This window comes from Artemia franciscana, chromosome 5 (genome assembly GCF_032884065.1).
Source record: "Artemia franciscana chromosome 5, ASM3288406v1, whole genome shotgun sequence".
Taxonomy (NCBI): Eukaryota; Metazoa; Arthropoda; class Branchiopoda; order Anostraca; family Artemiidae; genus Artemia; species Artemia franciscana.
The window spans coordinates 35,859,872-35,881,772 of record NC_088867.1 but is presented as its reverse complement, the minus strand read 5'-3'; the positions used below and the strand labels follow the sequence as shown (position 1 = coordinate 35,881,772).

Below are 21,901 nucleotides of genomic sequence, written 5' to 3'. Positions count from 1 at the left end.
CTCTCACATGAGTGTATATATATTTGCACGTATGCGTTACATAAGAGTTGTAACAAAGCACCATTTGTGAGTAAAAAAAAAAAAAAAACTCATATTGTAGTCGTAGGTCGATATGTTTGAGAAGAGACATTTTTGCAACTTATGGTTTGTTTGCATTGAAAATAAAAGTCTTATCTAATTTCTTTCATTATCTAATATAATCTTATCTTAACTAATATCCAAGTAGTGCGTTTCGAAATGCTGTCCTTCTAGCCGTAATTGGCCGTAAATTCAATTATGACACTTCTGTGGAATGAACCTCAACGTTCAATTTTCATATGGAAGCAATTATTACACTCCATCAAATAAATTTAATGTTATAAGCTAGAGCAAAGTAATGCAATGGAAGTATAATACAAGTGCGCCAATATTGAGGAAGAAATATTAAACTTTCCAAAGTTTCCTTTTTTCTCTAATGAGGACTGTTTGTTTTACTTGTCACTTCAATAGCACATATAATGTACCTGTATAAAAATATATTCATTTGCTGATGAAAATATATCTAAATCATTAGTCTTTTAAAGTTTGTTGCTTCATAATCCAAAGCTCTGTATTTTCCTTTTTCCGTCTGCATATCTTCGTGCAGGAAAGTTCTGTACGACCTCTGGTTCTTTTAAAAGTAATAAGTAACGAGGTAGTCGCCAAAAGGCTGCGCACAAGTTGAAAGCCTATGAGAAATACTTGTAGCTCTCTTAATTCCCACATAACTTCCCATTCACTAAAAGTCTTTCTTTGACTAACTACCACCCAAGAAGAAAATGATGGGAAAAGTGATTAATGTTTTTAAGGCCATCCTAACCAGGATAATTTTCAGTGCTCATGGCTTCATAGCTATTTGGAGAGTGACCTCAATTAAAGGCGACCCTAACTTTTGGTATCTTTCCATATCTTTGCTTCTGCTTTTGTTTGAAGGAATATTTACATTAACAATCAAGGAAAACAGAGAATGGAGATGGTAGGTAATTTTTTTTATGCAGAATAGGGCTACCTAGCACTCGCCAGAAAAAAAAGAAGACTGCAATTATTGAAAACTAGTTCGCTTTTTTATATGTAAATACTATCATGATAAGTGAGCAATAATAGTGTATGTATTTTTTTCCGAAAACAGCTCCATATTTTTTCGAGAAAACTGGCATCATGGGATATTCTGACCTTAAAAAACGATCTAGATAGGTCAAAAATTTAAGATAATTCGTAAAGAGCCTTAATTTTGGAAGAAAAGAAATCTATGCGAGTGTGTCATTTTCATATACATAAGTATTGCAATGACGTTGTCACACCTATGTAGAAAAAATTTAAGATTTTTATGGATGGAGAAGTTTAACTTAAATTGCTTAAAGAGCAAAAAAACTGGTAATTGCAAAAATATCTGTATAGCCTATGTTTTGACAAGGGATTACAACAATTCAAAAACTTTAAAAAGAAAACCAAAAGTTTAAAGCTTAGAAGAAATCGTTGTTGGGAATCGGACTTGCTTCAATAATCAAACATCTTTGAAAAGATACAGTATGAAAAGACATTAAATTGCGTAAAGAGCGAAAATCTTGTATTTAACAAGAGATTGCAACAATTCAAAAACCTTAAAAAAGAAAACGAGAAGTTTGAATCTTAGTAGAAATCGTTGTTAGAAAAACATCATTACCGAATTTCTTTTGATATAAGTAAACGCAATGTCTTTTTAAGACATTAAAAAAACTTAAATTTTTTAAAGTCCAGTTCAGAATCGCTAAAGCTATTATGTAAACTGCAGAAATATTTACTATGCCTGAGCAATAATTTTAATGTTTTAGTTCAAACTAGAAAATTACCTGAAAATTTTAAAACTAGTTTGTTTTTTTTGTTAAATAAAATCAACTCGCTAAGTGATTAAGCTTACAGGTTTGAACGCAACCAGTTATATAATGTCAGCAGGAAGGAAACGAAAACCCTCAAAAAAGAAAACCAAAAGTTTGAAGCCTAGTACAGATCGTTGTTAGAAATCTGATTTGTTTGAATAATCAAGTATCTTTGAAAAGATTTAGTATGAAAAGACATAAAATTGCTCAAATAGCAAAACACTAGTAAATGCAAAAATATTTGTATATATTTTAACAAGGGATAACAACAATTCAAAAACCTTAAAAAAGAAAACTAAAAGCTTCAAGCTTAGTACTAATCGGACTTTGTTGAATAATCTATTATCTTGAAAAACCCTCAGTATGAAAGCAGTATGAAAAGCCTCAGTATGAAATATTTGTATAAATTTTAACAAGGGATTACAGCAATTCAAAAACTTAAAAAAAGAAAAACAAAAGTTTTAAGCTTAGTAGATATCGTTGTTAGAAACCAGACTTGCTTTAATAATCAAATTAAATAAAAAAAACTAGTTTTTTTTTAACTGAAAGTAAGGAGCGACATTAAAACTTAAAACGAGCAGAAATTACTCCGCATACGAAATGGGTTTTCCCTTCCGCAATCACTCGCTCTTTACGCTAAAGTTTTTAATTGTTTTAAAAATTAGAATTGTGGCAATGAGTCAAACTTTAGCGTAAAGAGCGAGGGATTACAGAGGGGAAAACCCATTTCATATACGGAGTAATTTCTGTAAATTAAGTTTTAAGTTTTAATGTCGCTCCTTACTTTCAGTTAAAAAAAAACTAGTTTTTTTTATTTAATTTTTGAACGTTTTTGAATTTAATGCATGTTTGATTTTGGCTCTCCGCACATAAATTATTAAAATGAAATTTGCATACTAATTCTTTTTTTGGCTAAATGGCTTTCTCTTAATTTTGATCAGACGATTTTGAAAAAATAAGGGGTGAGGAAGGAGGCGCAGTTGCCCTCCAAGTTACTTAAAAAGGCAACTAGAACTTTTAATTTTTAACGAACGTTTTTATTAGTAAAAAATATACGTAACTTAAGAATTAACTTACGTAACAAACTTTTATATTCTTATATAGTTGTTATGTATATGAGGGGGTTTGTCCCCTCGTTAATACCTCGCTCTTTAAACTAAATCTTAAGTTTTGTCCCAATTCTTTAAGAATGACCCCTGAATCAGAAAGGCCGTAGAATAAGTAGTTGAAATTACTAAAAATACTTTTGCATAAAGAGCGATGTATTTATCTCCTCCTAAATACCTCTCTCTTTATGCCAAAGTGCTTTTAGAACCCCTCATATATGCTTAATAATCTCTGTTCGTTTTAAGTTTTAATGCTACTCCTTACTTTCGATTGAAAAAACTTTTTCATGTGTATTTTTTCATTTTTTTTTATAGTAATGCTAGAAAATCCTGCGCCCTTTTCATTGAGTTTCTCTTCCCCCATGACATATTCCTCCAAGGAAAAATCTTCCCACATAGCCTCCTCCCCTCAACCCAACCCCCCAAACCAAAAGAATCCCACTGAAAACGTCTGTACACTTCCCAATAACCATTACTGTATGTAAACACTGGTCAAGTTTGTAACTTGCAGCTCCTCCCCCAGGGACTGTGGGGGAGTAAGTTATCCCCAAAGACATAGTTATTATGGTTTTCGACTATGCGAAACAAAATGGCTATCTCAAAATTTTGATCCGTTGACTTTGGGAAAAAATGAGCGTGGGAGGGGCCTAGGTGCCCTCCAATTTTTTTGGTCACTTAAAAAGGGCTCTAGAACTTTTCGTTTCCATTAGAATGAGCCCTCTTGCGACATTCTAGGACCACTTGGTCGATACGATGACCCCTTGGGAAAAAGAAAAAAAAAAAAACAAAAAACAAATAAACACGCACCCGTGATCTGTCTTCTGGCAAAAAATACGAAATTCCACATTTTTGTAGATAGGAGCTTGGAATTTTTGCTATAGGGTTCTCTGCTGCGCTGAATATGATGGTGTGATTTTCGTTAAGATTCTATGACTTTTAGGGGATGTTTCCCCCTAATTTCCAAAATAAGGTAAATTTTCTCGGGCTCTTAGCTTTTGATGACAAAGACTAAATTTGATGAAACTTATATATTTAAAATCAGCATGAAAATCCGATTCTTTTGACGTATCTTTTAGCATCGAAATTCCGATTTTTAGATTTTCGTTTACTATTGAGCCGGGTCGCTCCATACTACAGTTCGTTACCACGAACTGTTTGATATTGTTGAAAAGACATCAGTATGAAAAGACACAATTTGTCTTTGGTTAGAAGACGAGCGACAATGAGAATCCATACATAGAAGCGTGCCGAGTGCCGGGGCTCAGCGATTAAATTGCGTTAAGAACAAAAAACTGGTAATTGAAAAAATATTTGAATATGTTTTAACAAGGGATTACAACAATTCAAGAACCTTAAAAAAAAAAAAGTTTGAAGCTTAGTATATATCATTGTTAGAAACCGGACTTGCTTTAATAATCAAATATCGTTGAAAAGACTTTAGCATGTAAAGTCAGCAAATTGTATGTGGTTAGATGACAAGCGACAATGAAAATCCATGCATAGACACCTGGCATATGCCGGGGCCTGGTGGCGAAGCCGCCGTGCTCTCGGTACTCGTATTATACTTGATAATCAACTGGATACTAAACTGAGCGATACTGCTGTCTACCACCACCGCATTCGTAATAAAGAAGTACAACTACTGCATTTGTAATCCTCAAACTGAAGCCTATTAAAAAGGGTATTGTTTTCTCGAAATAAGATTATGAAACAAAGCAATTTCAAGATAATTCCTTCATTTGCCTTGAATTTGGTCAGTAGACTAATATCAAGCCAAATTTGGATTCCTGTTTGGTTTCTTTACAGTATTTACCGACAATTATCTGTTACCAATGTTCCCTCGTGGGCACTAATTTGACTTGTAATAACCGTCGGATTTGACTTGTTATAGGATTTTTTAAGTAATTACCTAACAATTTTCTGTTAGCTTCTTAATTTTTCGCAGCGATTTTTGTTAGTATGGCAGAAACACTGCTAAAATCAGCGGTAAAGTAACGAATCAGGCATAATATAAAGAACTAAATTCATTTAGTACACAGTAATAATTACATATATAAAATTAAATGGTAAAAGTGGTCAGATAATTGTTTCATTATTCAGGAATTGTTTTAACCCATTGTTGCCAAGAATTAAAGAAGATTCATCCTTCGAATTAAGATATAATACTCTGGATGCACAGGTCAAACTGCAGCTTAATAGGACCAGAGACAGGGAGTATTAATGCCAATAATTATCAAGCTAAAACAAGAGAATGCTGATCTCATGTGTAGCTGCTTTGGTTTTGGTAAATTTGATTTCAGATTGCGAAGGGGTTGATTTCAGATTGAAAATTAGCCTTGCATGTTGCTTGATTGAAGCGAAATCAACATGGCTTAAAATTGTCAGCCGAATTTCAGGCAAGATGAACCTTAATCATGCATTTGTGCTTGTTGGAAATGATCCACATTCCAAAGTAGGACCCAGAAAGGTATTTTATGGTTCTGAGTTCTGCCTACTTATGCTGTTTTGAGTCTACTGCTCTTTACGGGCCTCCCCAGGCCACTCAGCGTGTCCTCAGGTGGCGTAAGGGGAACACTCCTACAGATATGTAGGGTACCTCTATAGGAGGCATGGACCAAGTCTAACGGGATGTTGAACTAAATCGAACACTCTGCAAATGCATGTTGTCCAAAGGGCTAGTCAGAAATATCCCAGGAATGGCTTAGGGTCGTACGTTGTAACTTTCAGGGCCTGTTAAGTGGGATATTGAACTAAACAAAAGGCACTACTATGTCCATACTACGACGACTACTGCATGTTGAGGGGGATGTTGAACCAACCAAAGTTACTATTTGCCTACTACTGCCACTACATCTACTGCTACTGCTAATACCACTACTAAGGGTAAGGGTATTAAGTAGAAATTTTCAAGAAATGTTAAGGGGTATGTTGAGTTAAATTGAAACACTTGTTGTGTATTTAGGGTGTCAAAATGCCATATCAGCAGTATCTCAAGAACGGCTTTGAGCATTGGGTTGAATTTTCATGACAAGTTGAAGGGTATGTTGAACGAAAAATAATATCCTATGTGCATTCTGCTATTGCTAGTATTAATAGTACTGCTACTGCTGTTAGTTCTTCAACTATTAAAGCTACTGTTATCAATCTGGAACTTTCAGGGATTATTAAAGGAAATATTTGGGCTAAATCAAAATACATTATGTGCATGCAGGCTATGAAAAGGACTTATAAGCAATATCCTAGAACTGGTTTGAAGTGTTAACTTGAAACTATCAAGATATTAGGAGGCGATGTTGAACTAGACTAAAAAGGCACAATAAGAACACCATTGCTTCTTACTACTAGTACTACTACTGCTACCATAAATATTACTCCTACTACAACTTCTGTTACTATGAAAACTACTATTTCTAATGCTAAGGATATCAGTTAACCTCTCAGGGAACGGTGAGGGTGGTTTTGAACTGAACCAGAACTCTAGGTACATGTGGGTTATTAAAAGGGTGCATTAGCAATACCTCAGGAACGACTTAGGGTATTAAGCTGAAAATCTCGGTGCTACCAATATGTGGGATAAGTGGGATATCTGTAAGTGGGATATCTTGGGACTAAAACAGGGTATAAATTAGAAACGTCTACGGAAAATTTATGTTTCTTTAAAATTAAATCAAAAGTCACTATGTGCAGCCTGGTTGTCAATAAGGCTTCTCAGCAATAGTTTGAGAACGCCTAAGAGTGTGAAGCTGAAACTTATAGGGCTGCAACTATGATGACTTCTGAAATGGTGTAAGTGTAACCAGGCTATGGAAATAGCTTAGATAAAATGCCTTAGGAACAGAATAGAGCATTAAGTTTTATTTTTCAGAGAAAGATGAGAATGCGTAAGACAAAACGACAAAACGAGTTGCCTCCCTGTCCCCTTTGTATAAGATTTATGTATATCGTTTCTTGTTTAATAAAGTCAAGTAAGTCAAGTAAAACTAAAGCAAGAGATACTATGCGTTTCCAAATTTTCAAAATGGCGTGTATTATTGATAATTATTGGAAAATTTTGTGTAGCATATAAATTGTAGGCCAAAGTATAGATTCTTATAGAGAAAATAGAAAAGATTTAAAATATTCTTGTGTTTACCCATGAAAAAGACTATGCCAATCAAAATCAAACAAAATAATTTTCACAAAATGTTCCTACGGAGGAAGTTTTTGAAAGAAAATTGAAGAGCCACATCAAAGCAAAGTTGGGCAGAAATTAAAACAAATAATTGTTTACGCGTAAAGCTACCCAAATTACCATAATTAAGTAAATGAAACTCAAAACGAACAGAAACTACAATAATAGTAGAGTCAAATTCCAAACGACCAATCCTGGCTTAGAATAATCCTTATTTCAAGCTGTGTGCTTCTATTTCCCATAATATATATAAAAAAAACACCATTATAAAAAAGGTTACTGAAAAGAACAATAAATTTTATTGACAGTCTAATATATACCTGAACTAATTCCTTATTTTCATTTACTGCACTATTTTATTTGTTAGTATTTTATTTCTATTTTTACGTTTTGTTATTTTTATTGTGAATATTATTGTTTTATTTACTTGCCTTGACTTTTACTTATTTACTTTATTCACTTTTCAAAATCTGGACGCACATATTATCTTTTCCTTTAGTTTTATATCTGCTCCTTAATTCCATTTTGTTTTTTTGGATTATCGCCTCTACCAATGGGCCTGAAGAGCCAGCAGCCAGTTTTGCTGCTGAATATAAACCAAATTCTTCCAAGTCGGCTACTCCATCCTGTGTTAAACATGCTGAAACACCTCAATACTGAAATAAGATTTTATTATTTCATTGGTGGTCTTTTGCGAAAAAAAAATCTGAACGAAAATCCCTTGACACAATTCCCGTTCTTTAATTACTTTTTTTTTATAGGAACTTGAAATGTCCGCATCTCCTAATATCATGATAGTTTCAAGTTAACACTTCAAACCAGTTCTAGGATATTGCTTATAAGTCCTTTTCATAGCCTGCATGCACATAATGTATTTTGATAATATACGACTGGGACACAGGGACACAACTACAACGGGGACGCCGGGGGGCACAGGGGGGATATATAAATGACAACAGGGACACAGGGAATGTTCGATTAGCAATCACCATCAACAAAGCTCAAGGGCCATCATCAGAATAATGAGGTATAGATCTGAATACGGATTGTTTTTCCCATGGACAATTATATGTTGCATGTTCAAGAGTCGGTAAACCTGACAATCTATTTATATGCACAGACAATGGGACAGCGAAGAATTTTGTATATTCGCAAGTTTTACGTAGTTAAAAACATATATATATCTATCTATATTCACAGGTGGGACACAGGGACACAACTACAATGGCGCGTAATTAATATGGCGCGTAACGACTTACGCACGCGGGGCGGGGCGTAACGGGAACAATAGGTAATGACAAATCCACTAAATCAAAAATGTTTTTATATAGCCTTGTTTTGTATATGGCCCGATTAAGGAAGAGGAGGACTGGGACCCAATTTCAATGGCAATGACTATTATATTTGGAAAGAACACTGAATGGAGAGTCTAATGGTATAGATGTTTTTCCCTATCTAATTTTTGTTCGACAAGAATTCTTAATATTACCCGGGAAGTTTTTATTCTGTGTTATCTCTCATAATTATTGACAGTCATAATTTAAAAAACAAAGTTCTTCTGAGGGAAGTAAAGAGCGTAGTTGAGCGAAGGGCCAGTTTTTGTTATCCTATCGACATAAGGAAATATCACCAGTTGATTTATTTGCACTAGATTTATAGATATATTATTCCATATATGAAAGGGGCTGTCCTATTCTCAACGCCCCGCTCTTTACGCTAAAGTTTTTTTTTATTGTTTTAAAAAGTAGAGTTGTGAGAAAGGGTCAAACTTTAGCGCAAAGAGTTAGGCGGTGAGGAGGGGACAGCCCCTTTTATATACGGAATAATTTCTGTTCGTTTCAAGTTTTAATGTTGCTCCTTACTTTCAGTTAAAAAAGCTTGTTTTTTTATTTAATATCAACAAGAGTCGAAATTCTGCGAAGGACTGTCTCAAGCCTATTACCTCCGACTCATTATATATTCATGCCTACAAATATTATGCTACTACGGGGAGGCACCCCATAGTAGATAAATTAGCTAGGAAGAGGTTTTTCAGCCCGAAAACACCCGTCAAAACAGACCAAACCCAGAAAAATTATCCATTAATCAGAATCTCGTGCAAATGCTGTGTCGTATGCTACGCTACAATTTTCTGGAGGGGCGCCACTCCTCAAGTGGGATTAGAGTTGACCACAAGGTCTCCAGTCTTAGAAGTACCTTGAAAGGGTCGAGGTAGTCCTTTGCAGAGGCCGTTGTCCGTTTACTTTTGAAAGTAAATTTTACTGTTGAAAGTGCGAAATTGCGGATACTGATTTGAAAAAGCTGTATTTGTTCGTTTCAGTGTCCTTTTTCTAAGGTTTTATTTTTATTTCTTATAAATAATTGTTCAAAATAAGCTGTTTAAGATGAAACACAGAACTAGAATGTACCCAATTTCTATGTTTTCTCCTTTAGTTCCCATTACTCGCAGGTCACTTTTTGTTCCCATCCACAATAAATGCCAAACTCCAACGGATGTTTCGCCTTAAAAATAAATTTTTGGCTTTTAATGACGTGCGACTCGCAAAACCGACTCGAAGCTTAGGCCAAAAAAAGCTCTCTGCCTCAAAAACACGTAACAAAATGTATAGCACCAATAGACCCTGGATTATTAGTTACCAAAAGGGCTTGGTATTTTGAGGTAGAGTTCGCCTACTTCTGTTTATTATCTATTTCTTACAAGAGCCTTCCTTGATGGTGTGAAAGCGTCCATCAGAGCTTTTCTCCATGCTAAGTATCCCACCCGCCATCTTTAGACCGGCCTGTTTGGGCGACACTCACCTCACAAAAGAGAGATTAGAGTCACCAACCACTCGCTAGTCATCAGCGAAAAGCGGCACTTGATCTTCAGAACCGGTACTAGTAAGAGAACTCAGATTGCTCCTTAGGCTGTTTTCTCTAGGGCCTCGGTCGGGTCTTAATATATCCTGAGAGATTGACCCTTGCGCATGATTCTGGCAGTCATTACTGAATCCAGTTCATCCAATCTTGGTAGTATGTTCCACAAAATATTGCAAATATTGTATCTGAGGCCTAGCGTGACTGTGAGGCAGGTTACCTCGAGGTAAGACATTCATCAGGCTGGTCAGTTATCCGAATGGTGACTAAAATTACCAATAACAGGCCTCTTTTTGTGGCTACTACTCTCAGGGCACTGCGAGAAGGCAGTCATCATTAACCTCATTTGTAACTCTCAGAAATTTGGCATTTAACTGCAGATATTAAGGTCCAAGAAATGACCCGATTTTGTCTGTCGCTCGTCAGTTCTATCAGCTTTGTTTATTTTTTATTTTTTGTTCAACTATAGAGCCATTTTCGCATTCCGATGTAACGCATAATAAGTCTAGAGGCCGCTAGCGTATGTGTATTTCATATACAATACAGTTTGTGGAAGTTTTGTGCAGTGTAAGTTAGGTTTTTTTTGTAGTCGCGGCAACTCTGTATCTAAGTTTTAAATATTTTCAAATTTTAGTGGATGATTTAAAACTTCTTTCTTACAAAATATGCTTTATTTTATCTTCGAATGTAAATGCAAAGTGTTTCCTGGGGATTACCATTTAAGCTTTTGTAGATACTTCTGCTCCCCATAACAGGGGGCAACTACCTCTTTAATGTTTTGTCTCCCTTAAAATTTCTGCCTAAATAGGACCGACAAACGAACCTCCTTTTAGCTCACTTGCTTGTAGAGCTAGCTAGCTTAACTTTAAGTAATCCCACCCCTTATCCTCTTGATAGAAATATAAAAAATTATTCTGCTTTGTTATTTACTTTAACTCTGTGATTAATTCAATAACATTCAGTTATAATTTACCATTTGAAAAAAATATCATTTTATGAAAACAGTTCTTTTCTTAAAATTTTGGATATTCAATATGCCTTCGTCCTATTTAGTTTTGTTACTTTTATTTATTTTTACTTTTATAATAAAACTGATCAAATACACTGCTTCAGTTACTTTTTACCTTAAGAAAAGATCAATAAAAACAAAACAAAAAATTAAAATATTCGAGCCAGCATGCAAAATGACTAAAAGTTGGTCCCAAATAAATTAATCTGATCTCCAGAATTCATGAATACGATTCCCTTCAACTTCATTTATCAACAAATGAACGAAATCAATTCAGAGAAATTTAAAGGTTACCGGAAGGAACCATCCTCTTTTCTAAGCTACCTAACTTGTAGATATCCCCTCTTTCCTTATCAATGAAACTGATGGATTAAAGAGAAATCCGGCTACACAGATCTTCTTGCCAAACATTAGAATTTATCATTCGAAATGACAGAACGGTGACAAATCGAAACGTAGAATGTTTAGGCTCGCATTCAGAAAGTGAAGATGGAGAAATGGCGTCCCCTACGGTAATCATATTGCTATCGAGAGGGTGTTTATTGCTTAGTAAGAATTTTGCAAGAGGAGTAACACAATCTAAGGGAATAGCGATTGTGCTTAAAGGCAAAAGGATCAAGTTGTGATAAAAAAAAAAAAAAACTACCAGGCTGAAAACAATGGAATTTTCTGTTAAGATTACTGTTTGGTTCGATTTAGTAACCATTTCACAGTGTAAAATGGGGAAAAAAAAATATGTAGATAGATAATTAAAAAACTTACTTATTGAAGCCCCACGGTTCTGCATGGGACGTGCTGAGGCTATTGCTTTTGATACTGAGTTCGTGATATGAACCACGACTCAATATCATTCTATATAGTGCTGTTCTGAGTAGTTGTGCAATGTGCTAGTGTTAGAAATTTTTAACACACCCCCTGCGCGGTCTTCCTCGTGGATGTCGTCCTTCTGTAGCTCCTTCGAAATTATTTTGAGCAATTTGTATTCGTTTGAGATCCCCAAGTTTTCGGGGTTACTGCTGATTGATTTGGCTTAACTTTGTGTCATTACACTTCATCTGCCTTGCCATCTCCTTGTTTGTCATATTGTATGTGTAGTTTGTATTTATGATGTGATGGAGGCAGAGCATCTTCAATACGAGAAGGTTGTGAATCCCTCACCCAAGATGGAGCTCAAGAACATGCTTTGTTCAACGGTAGTAAATTTGCAGTAATTTTTTTTACTTTTGTTGCGAAATAAGTACGCCAAAAATACACAAAGAAAAAAAATGAAATTGAGCATGGGTTACGTCGTTTAGCTAGTAGGCGTCAATAAAAACAAAGTTTATTGTATAGTAGGCTGTCATAGCCATTGGACGTGTGGTGCTCAAGTTGATATATGAGGAACTTTCCAGGAAATATGCTATCCTGAGATTTTCTGGCATGAAAAAACGATCTAGTTAAGTCATGAGTTTTAGAAAATTCGTTAAGAGTATTCATTTTGGAAAAAAATTCATCTGAGTATTGTCATACTTGTAAGACCAATTCAAGAGCATAAATGCGTCATTTGTGCCTCAGGAGTCGTTGTACTGTTTCCGTATCTATGACGCATGCAAAATTACACAAGGAACATAGGAACATAGGAACATAGTGTTTTCAGCAGGTCAATGACACATACAGAAAAAACACGTGAATAAAGAATTGGTCAACATAAACTGTCATCAAATGGGATAAAATCCAGAGGACGACCTGAGAAATGTAATTTATAATGGGTGAAAAAAAATAACCGAAACTATCAAATGTGACAAGAACAAACAGCTAAGGCAAAGGACATTGAAAAAGTATCTGAAGTACTGAAAAACTGAAATGAAGAACAAAGAAATATGCGGTTACAATACTTGCGAAGACGACAATTATAACGAGTCAAAAACGAAAGGGAAGAACGAAGAAATATGCGATGAAAAGATAAGCGACAGTGGGGATTATAAAAAGGGAAAATGGAAGTGAAGATAAAAAAAAATATGCGGTTACAAGAAATGCGACAGCGAGGATCAGAATTAATCAAAAGTGAAAATGAAGAACAAAGAAATACCCAGTTAGAAGGTAAGCGGCAGTGAGAATTACAACGAGTCAAAAATGAAAGCGAAGAATAAAGAAATATGCGGTTACAAGAAATGCGATGAGAGGATCAAAATTAATCAAAAATGAAAGTAGAACAAAGAAGGTGTTTTAAGCAGTTTTATAATACCTAGAAGACAAAAATGTGAATTAACAATTGTTCAGAATGAACAAATTTGGCCATCGAATGATAGAAGATCAAGAGGACGACCTGAAAAATTTAAAGCCACGTTTGAAAATGAACAACCTGGACCAGGAAATGTAGCAAGACCAACCTGAGTAGCTAAGGCAAAGGGCACTGAAAAAATGTCTGAAGTAATAATCAACGAAAATGAAGAAAAAAGAAATATTTAGTTAGAATACCTGCGAAAACGACAATTACAACGAGTCAAAAAATAAAGTGAAGGGCGAAGAAATATGCGATTAAAGATAAGTGGCAGCGAGAATTACAACGAGTCAAATGAAAGTGAAGAACCAAAAAAAAAAAATATGTGATTACAGGACATGCGACAACGAGCATCAGAACGAATCGAAAATAAAAATGAAGAACGAAGAAATAAGTAATTAGAAGGTAAGGGGCTGCCAGAATCGCAAGCGACGGCGAGAATAAGAACGTGTTAAAAATGAAAGTGTAGAACAAAGAACTGTTCGGTTAGCAGACACGCGAATGTGTGTACTAGAAGACATGCGACAGCGAGAACAAAGAATTATTGCCTTTTCAAGGTAAGCAGCAGAGAGAATTACAAGCGTCAGTACGAATCGGAACTTGTCAAAAATGAAAGTGAAGAACAAAGAGAAATTGTTCGTTTAGCATTCATGCGAAAGTAAGTAGCAGAACATTTCAAAAATGAAAGTGAAGAACAAAGAATTGTGCTGTTAGAAGACAAGTGAAAACAAGAATCAGAACAAGTAAAAAATAAAAGTGAAAAGGAAAGAAATATTACGTCAGAAGAATCACGCCAGCACAATCTTCGACGCAGTTAAGCTGTGGTACAACACTCAGTGTGAGCCTACAAAGATGCTGTCAGGACGTAAGTGTTAATTACAAGTCACTGGGATCCTTTCAACGTTGTCTTTATTCAATGTGAAGTCCTTCATTTTCCCGAGGATAGAGTAGCCAACAAAGATGATTTATTTGGAGGTTACTACTTGCTTGGTCGAATTGCATTGCCACCACCTCTATTTCCAAATGAATTGTTTTTTTTATAGGACGTCACTTGCCCTTTAAAGAGCTCCACAAAGAAATCTAAAACTTGAACTCATGTTTTGCTGTACCTTCATTCAACGTAAGCGACTATCGAACCGTCAAAAGTCGTAATGTTTTCAGTTTCAAAGTAGCTGGACACATTTATCACAAAATCAAATTAGCGGCACATCCATCACAAATCCCTGAAGAGATTTTGAACCATCTTCACATGGCCAAATGTACTTTTTAGACCCTTATGAAGCTGTTGAAGAACGCCATGCACATGATTATAAATTATGAAACCCCGCGCAACCCAGCGGATCTCTTAGAAGAAATATTGCGAGATAAAAACAACTACGCCAAAGGTTACATGAAAATGTGAGAAGTAAGGGATGATATAAATCAACCTGCTGTTTCACTGGGATAACAGCCCCGGATAGAAGACAAGTGACATTAAGAATCAATATATAAGAGCCTGCCGCAGGCCGTGACAGGGACCGGCGGTAAAGCCGCTGGTCCCTGTATTGTCCCTAGTCCCATGAGCATCACCAGGTATGGGAAGCCATGCTGTGACCAAGATGGGTGCAAGATTGCACAAAGCCTCCATTCATACCTGAGGTTCTAGGACTTCTTGCTGTCCAGCTTTTAGCCGGCTTAAGTGTTTAACGTAAACTTGAGAAAATGAATTAATCCTTGTCTTGCACTGCTTTGGGACCATTGCTTTTCATAAAGTGATTTAAACAATATGAAAATTACAACTTGGTATGTTACAACATTAAACCACAACTATTATACAGAAATTTTGACTGATGAATTCATATGTTTTGAATTGAACTTGACAGGAGTTTCAGAAATTAAGATCCCAGTGTTAGAAAACATGTAAACAGCGGACATAGAGTTTATTTATTTACTCAGGCAGGAAGGATGGGGTGCATAGTCAGGCAGTAGTGTGCGTGATAAATATAAAAGCGGCTATGTCTTGCTTAAGCTGGTAAGGTATAAAAGTAGAATGCTAGTTGCTCATTTTGCGAATAAAAAGTGGAAGTATCAGTTGTAATAGTATTTGCACCTGTAGAACCCACTGATGTATATTGTAATGACTTGAACGAGTTTTATTTACAGCTATCGGAATAAACAGACAAGATCCTCGGTAGAAACATGGTGTTTCTATTATGGTATTTTATATGCCCAGCTTGATAGAGGCAGGGATAGATGTTATCCTAGCTTAGGTAAATTCGGTAAAAAAAAGAAATAGTAATGGTTACAAACTGCTGCAATTTTCCATTTATAACACTCTAGTCTTAATTAGTACATTATTTGGTCATATAATGCTCCGTAAGTGAATATGATACTAAGATGACGTTAAGACAACCAACCATATTCATTTACTATTTTAAACGGAAGACTGACAGGATCGATATAAGCTACTAGGTACAAGGTACTAGGAGAACTATGGTTTATGCTAAAAGTAAAGATCGCTATTCGGTACTGCCTAGGATTTATCTAACGCTAAAATCTAGGAAGGGGAACTAACTTCCCGGAAGTTATGGCGTTGATATACTCCAGAATAAGAGTTTGAGGGAGATTTCCAGGAACAGTTGTACATCAAGCTAGAGAGTCCAAAATTAGACATTGTAAAAGACGGATGGAATAATTTTAGGAAAATAGTTTGTTAGGTACCAGATGATTCCTGAAAGAGCGAAGTTAGAAACGCGACTAAGAATAATAGTGAATATGCTTCGAGTCTGTCTAGTAATGAAGAGGAGGGGCTTGTACAAGAAGTATTTTAGTTATAGGTCATATAAAAATAATAGGAATGTGAGGAAAGAAGAAAAGCAATTAAAATACAAATAAAAAAGGTGTGAAGTGGAGGCCATGGATAAAATTTTTGAAGATCTAGAAGATGTAGCTTGATGTTATAGTAAGAAAATACTACATTGGGACACAAAAAAATTGAGAGGGAAAATTTGGTCTGGACTTGTTCCAGTTAAAGATGGGAACGGGACCACAACTAGTAACAAGGAAAGATTTAAAAAGAGATGGGCAGAATATTTTGAGAATGTGCTAAACCGTGATAAATTTATGGGAAATGCTGAAGAAAAGAATGAAAAAGTTTTGACCCTTTGAGAGGGAAGGAAAACTGATTTTGCGAGGAAGAACTAGAGACAGCACTAAAAAGATGAAAAAAAAATAAGTGCTGACAGCATAGCAAATGGGTTTTTAAATATGGGGTTGTGTGGTTAGAGATAAATTATAAATTATTGGAGATTATGAATAGGATTTCTAAAAAAGCGGAAGTAAATAGTGATTTTAGAAAACTGTAACTAAACCCTTTTATAGAAAGGTGATTAGGAGTAACTGTGGTAAATATAGATGTATTAGCTTGGCTTCTGTAATATACTAAATTAAAAAGAAAGTTTTTTCAACTGAAAGTAAGGACCAACATTAAAACTTAACCTGACCTGAAATTACTAGGTATAGGATAAGTGTTGCCTTCTCCTCAATATGTTGCTCTTCACGCTACAGTTTTTTAGTATTTTAAAAAAAGCTTCTTATCGTTCTAATTAAACGACCCTTGTGTTTCAAGAGTTTCTCTTCAAGAACTTGGACGAAATTCAAACTCTAGCGTAAAGAGTGACGTAGGTGTGGGAAAGACCCCTCTTATACGTAATATTTTCTATTCGTTTCAAGTTTTAATGTTGTTCCTTACTTTCAGATGAACAAACTTTTTTCTATATTTAATTTCTGGTCGTTTTTCAAATAATGCCATGAAACCTGGTTCAACCTCCACGGACAACAATTTAATCTCGGTAAAAATGTACCCCATACAATAACCCTTAACATCTCCATAAGTAAAATTGAGTCGGTAAAGAGAAAGCAAGACATATGAAATAACCTATGGGAATTCTGACAAATTCCCCAGTGAAAAATCTCCTCTGAAAAGTTCACCCCCAAGTAACTTCCCTTCTAATGAAAGATTCTCCTTGTAGAAAATTCCCCTAGCAGATACATTCGATAAATGTAACAAATATTACACGTTAACTATGGACAAATTTTATAACTTAAAGACCTTTCTCTATTTTACTATTTTTTACAATTTTAAAATTTTATTTACTTTAGTTTTTTACTATTTTAAAAAGTAGAGTTAACAGAAAGAGTCAAACTTTAGCGTAATCAGTGGGGCGCTGATGAGGAAGCAGCCGCTTTCATATGTGAAGTAATTTCTGTTCGTTTTATGTTTTAATGCCGCTCCTTACTTTCCGTTAAAAAAAACTGTTTTTTTTTAATTTAATAGTAAACAATGACGAACACCATACTGCCTTTCCATAATACAACAACAAAAGAGAGAATAGTGAGGACTTTTTTCCCAAGACAGTGAACCAACAAAACCTATTTGAATATTTCGGCGCTATATCTAAAGGCCGTCTTCAGCAAAGAAAATGATAAACAATAAAACACTTACAATAAAAGTTCTCAGTTAAAAATCCATTTTTTTTCTAATAGCCTTTGCATCATTACTTCTTAACGAATTAAATAAAAAACAAGTTTTTTAAATGAAAGTAAGGAGCGACATTAAAACTTAAAACGAACAGAAATTACTCCGTATATGAAAGGGGCTTTCCCTTCTCAACGCCCCGCTCTTTACGCTAAAGTTTGACTCTTTCTCTTAACTCTACATTTTAAAACAGTAAAAAAACTTTAGCGTAAAGAGCGGGGCGTTGAGAAGGAAAAGCCCCTTTCATATACGGAGTAATTTCTGTTCGTTTTAAGTTTTAATGTCGCTCCTTACTTTCGTTTAAAAAACTTGTTTTTTTTTATTTAATTTTTGAACGTTTTTGAATCAATGCATGTTTTGATTTTTGACTTTCCGAAGAGGAATAGTTAAAACGAAATTTGTATATATTTTTTTTTGGCTAAATGACTTTCTCATAATTTTTATCGAATGATTTTGAGAAAAAAAGAGCGGGGGAGGAAGCCTAGTTGTCCTCCGATTTTCGGTTAATTAAAGAACTTTTGTATTCTTATGTTTTTATTACATATATGAGGGGGTTTGCCCCCTCGTCAGTACCTCGCTCTTTACACTAAAGCTTAAATTTTGTCCCAATTCATTAAGAATGACCCCTGGATCACAAAAAACCGCAGAATAAATAGTTGAAATTATTAAAAATACTTTAGCGTAAAGAGCGAGGTATTAGGAGGAGGTGAGCCCCTCATGTGGGTAATAATTTCTGTTCGTTTTAAGTTTTAATGCTGCTGCTTACTTCCAGCTGAAAAAAACTTTTTCATTGTTATTTTTTTTTAAGTAATGCTAGTAAATCCTGCGTTCCCTTTATGAAAAATTTCTTCCCCCATGACAAATTCCTCGATGGAAAGTTTCCCCAGCATATCCCCCTCTTCTGACCCCTGCCTCCTGCCTAAGTCGTCCCCAAAGACATAGTTATAAGGTTTTTCGACTACGTTGAATAAAATGGCTATCTCAGAATTTTGATCCGTTGACTTTGGGAAAATAATTAGCGTGGGAGGGGGCCTAGGTGCCCTCCAATTTTTTTGGTCACTTAAAAAGGGCACTAGAACTTTAGAATGAGCCCTCTTGCAAAATTCTAAGACAACTGGGTCGATAAGACGACCCCTAGGAAAAAAAAAACAAAACAAACAAATAAACACGCATCCGTGATCTGCCTTCTGGCAAAAAATATAAAATTCCACATTTTTGTAGATAGGAGCTTGAAACTTCTACAGTAGTGTTCTCTGATACGCTGAATCTGATGGTGTGATTTTCGTTAAGATTCTATGACTTTTAGGGGGTGTTTCTTTAGGGGCTCGTAACTTTTGATGGGTAAGACCAAACTTGATGAAACTTATATATTTAAAATCAGCATTAAAATGCAATTCTTTTGATGTAGCTATTGGTACCAAAAGTCCATTTTTTAGACTTTTGGTTACTATTGAGCCGGGTCGCTCCTTACTACAGTTCGTTACCACGAACTGTTTGAAAGTTCAGCCAAGACTTTGTGATAAAAGCTAACATATTACAAGCTAAAAAGGTTCATTCATTTCACTAACTGTATTTATTAAAAATTGTAATAATTTCTTATTGCTGTATTTGCCTTCTCTGCAGCTAATCTGATAGTTCTTTTGGGATTGGGCTTGTTTTTATTCGTTCCTATTTTTGTTTTATTTTGAATTAGATTATTTTACAAAACAATCTAATTTATTGCGGCAAATATCGCAATAAGAAATTATTCCAATTTTTAATAAATACAGTCAGTGAAATAGCTTGTAAAATGTTAGCTTTTATCACCCAGTCTTGGCTGAACTTTTCGTTAAGAAGTAATGATGCAAAGGCTATTTTTAAAAAATGGATTTTTAACCGAGAACTTTTATTGTAAGTGTTTTATTATTTATCATTTTCTTTGCTGAAGACGGCCCTTGGATATAGGGCTGACATATTCAAATAGGTTTTGTTGGTTCACTGTCTTTGGAAAAAAAGTCCTCGTTATTCTCTCTTTTATCGTTGGATTCTTTTTAGACTTTAAGATACTATTTATAAGTTTATAAGAGAAAAACAGTGTGGTTTCTGGGATGGGAGAGGATGTGTCCACCTGATATTATTCTTAGATTAATAATTGGAAATTGCTTGAGTCATCCGACTCCCTCAGTTCTCAGTTTTATAGATTTTGATCAAGGCTTTGATTCAGCTTATAGAATAGATCTAATGAAGGTCCTATCCTTTTACAGTGTAATAGGTAAATGCAGTAAATTGATTACTGTTATTTACGACAATAATATTGCTGCGGTCAAGATAAATACTTTTGAAAAGATTGAAAAGACATAATTTTCCTGAAATTGAAAAGATTATACTGAAATGTTTATATTTATTCCAAACGTTGGCGGGTTCCCTGTCCTATGTTTTCTCCTTTTATGTTAATACCTTCCTTATGATTTTACAAGAGCGTAATGCTTCTTTTATGTATTAGTTTGATGGCAAGTTTTTTCCTCACTTTAGTCTCTGAAGAATACTTATCCGGCGCCGAGAGTTCCTATAAACTTATCAGAATTTGACCACGTTGTGAACTCAAACGTCAACTTCTTTTGACTTAACTACATATTTCTTTTCACATCTACATTTTAATGTTCTTGATAGGTTGCTGAAACTCAGGTTTAATGGGCCGGATCTTCTAGAAAATCAATTTGTCCTTAGTAAAGTTCCGGGCTGTTTGAATTTTCGATTTCTTAAAAAGGCTCGTTAGGAATGGGGCCAAAAGGGAAAAAGAAACCAAACACCTGATGAGGCGAACATTAATGACCAGAATTTCCCCCTTATTGAGATCAGTATAAAGTATATAACAGCAAACTTTGTAACTAATATCATAAATTGGCCAATGTTATGTAACTTTTCAAAACCATGCAAGAGATAAAGATGAGAAGCTATTTAATAATTTTTCGTTTTTAATTTTATTTTTCATAAAGTAGATAGGATATCAAAATGAAAACGTTGTTCCCCTACCTTCGTCTACGGTCTATGCATTTCTGAAAGTCGCGATTTTTATGATTTTTATTTTGGTGTTATACAACTATTAAAATCTTTATCATTGCGTAAATTACCTCCTTTATTGCCATACTGAATCGTGAAGAGAAACAAGCGGAATATTTTTTGTTTTACACAAAACGCCGGACCGAGCAATTGCACCACCCATTACTCACATCATATAGTCAAGTATCTGAATAATCAATCGGGTGGTACAACCGTCTGCTACTCAACTAATATAGACTAGTGAGAATAGGTCAAAACTAAGAAAGAAAAGTCATGTTTTCAGGATAAAAGGAAATAAGATTGTATCTATATGTCAACAGTTAATAAAAGAGATAAATATGACAAAAGAGGATAGTCTAATTTCAGTGGTTCTCAACCGGGGTTCACGTGGACCCTAGGGGTCCATGTAATATTTTCGGGGGTCCACAGGCAAAACACAACAAATTGGGGGTCCATGAAGAAAACCAACTCAGAACGCCCTTTTATTTTAAAAATTCAATTTCTACTGTAATTTACTGTTCACTTTATATTGTGTTCACTGTGTGATACACCGTCAACACTTAGTTGCAAAGGAAATGAGTGCATGTCTGCATGATGCCCTTACTGTTGTAATAGAAGTAGTTAACCATAGTAAATCAAATTCTCTCCGAGACCACCTTTTTCGTGAATTCTGTAAGCAAAATGGAGAAAAGTTTGGGCGGATTGTATTACATACAGAGGTGAGATGGCTATCAAAGGGGAATTATCTTGAGCGTTTCATTGTACTTTGGGAGTCTTTTGTTTCCTTTCTTGCTGACACACAACTTGGAGCAAAACTGCTTGCAAATAAATGTGATGTGTTTTACTTATCAGATATATTTGAAAAATTTAATTCACTTAAAAAACAGCTCCATGAAAACAATTCTGATCTGATATCTAGTAAAAGTGCTATTGCTACTTTTCTAAGGAAACTACAGATGTATAAGAATAATATCAGGCGTCGTGCATTTGAACAGTTTCCTTGTTTGGCATGTGTTAACAGCGATTTTGCAAGATTATATTGTGAATATTTGGAAAATATACATGAAGAT

At 34.9% G+C, this 21,901-nt stretch overlaps 1 protein-coding gene across 2 annotated transcripts in view; it reads left to right on the top strand.

Annotated features, from left to right (window-relative positions):
- The first annotated feature begins 782 nt into the window (after nt 1-782).
- Nucleotides 783-21,901, top strand: part of LOC136027332 (uncharacterized protein DDB_G0283697-like) — a 158,995-nt gene continuing 137,876 nt past the window's right edge. For both annotated transcript variants that reach the window (XM_065704469.1, XM_065704468.1), the window contains exon 1: nt 783-994. In XM_065704469.1, the coding sequence (XP_065560541.1) occupies nt 798-994 (197 nt within the window). In that variant the 5' untranslated portion in view covers nt 783-797. The remainder of the gene's footprint in view (nt 995-21,901) is intronic.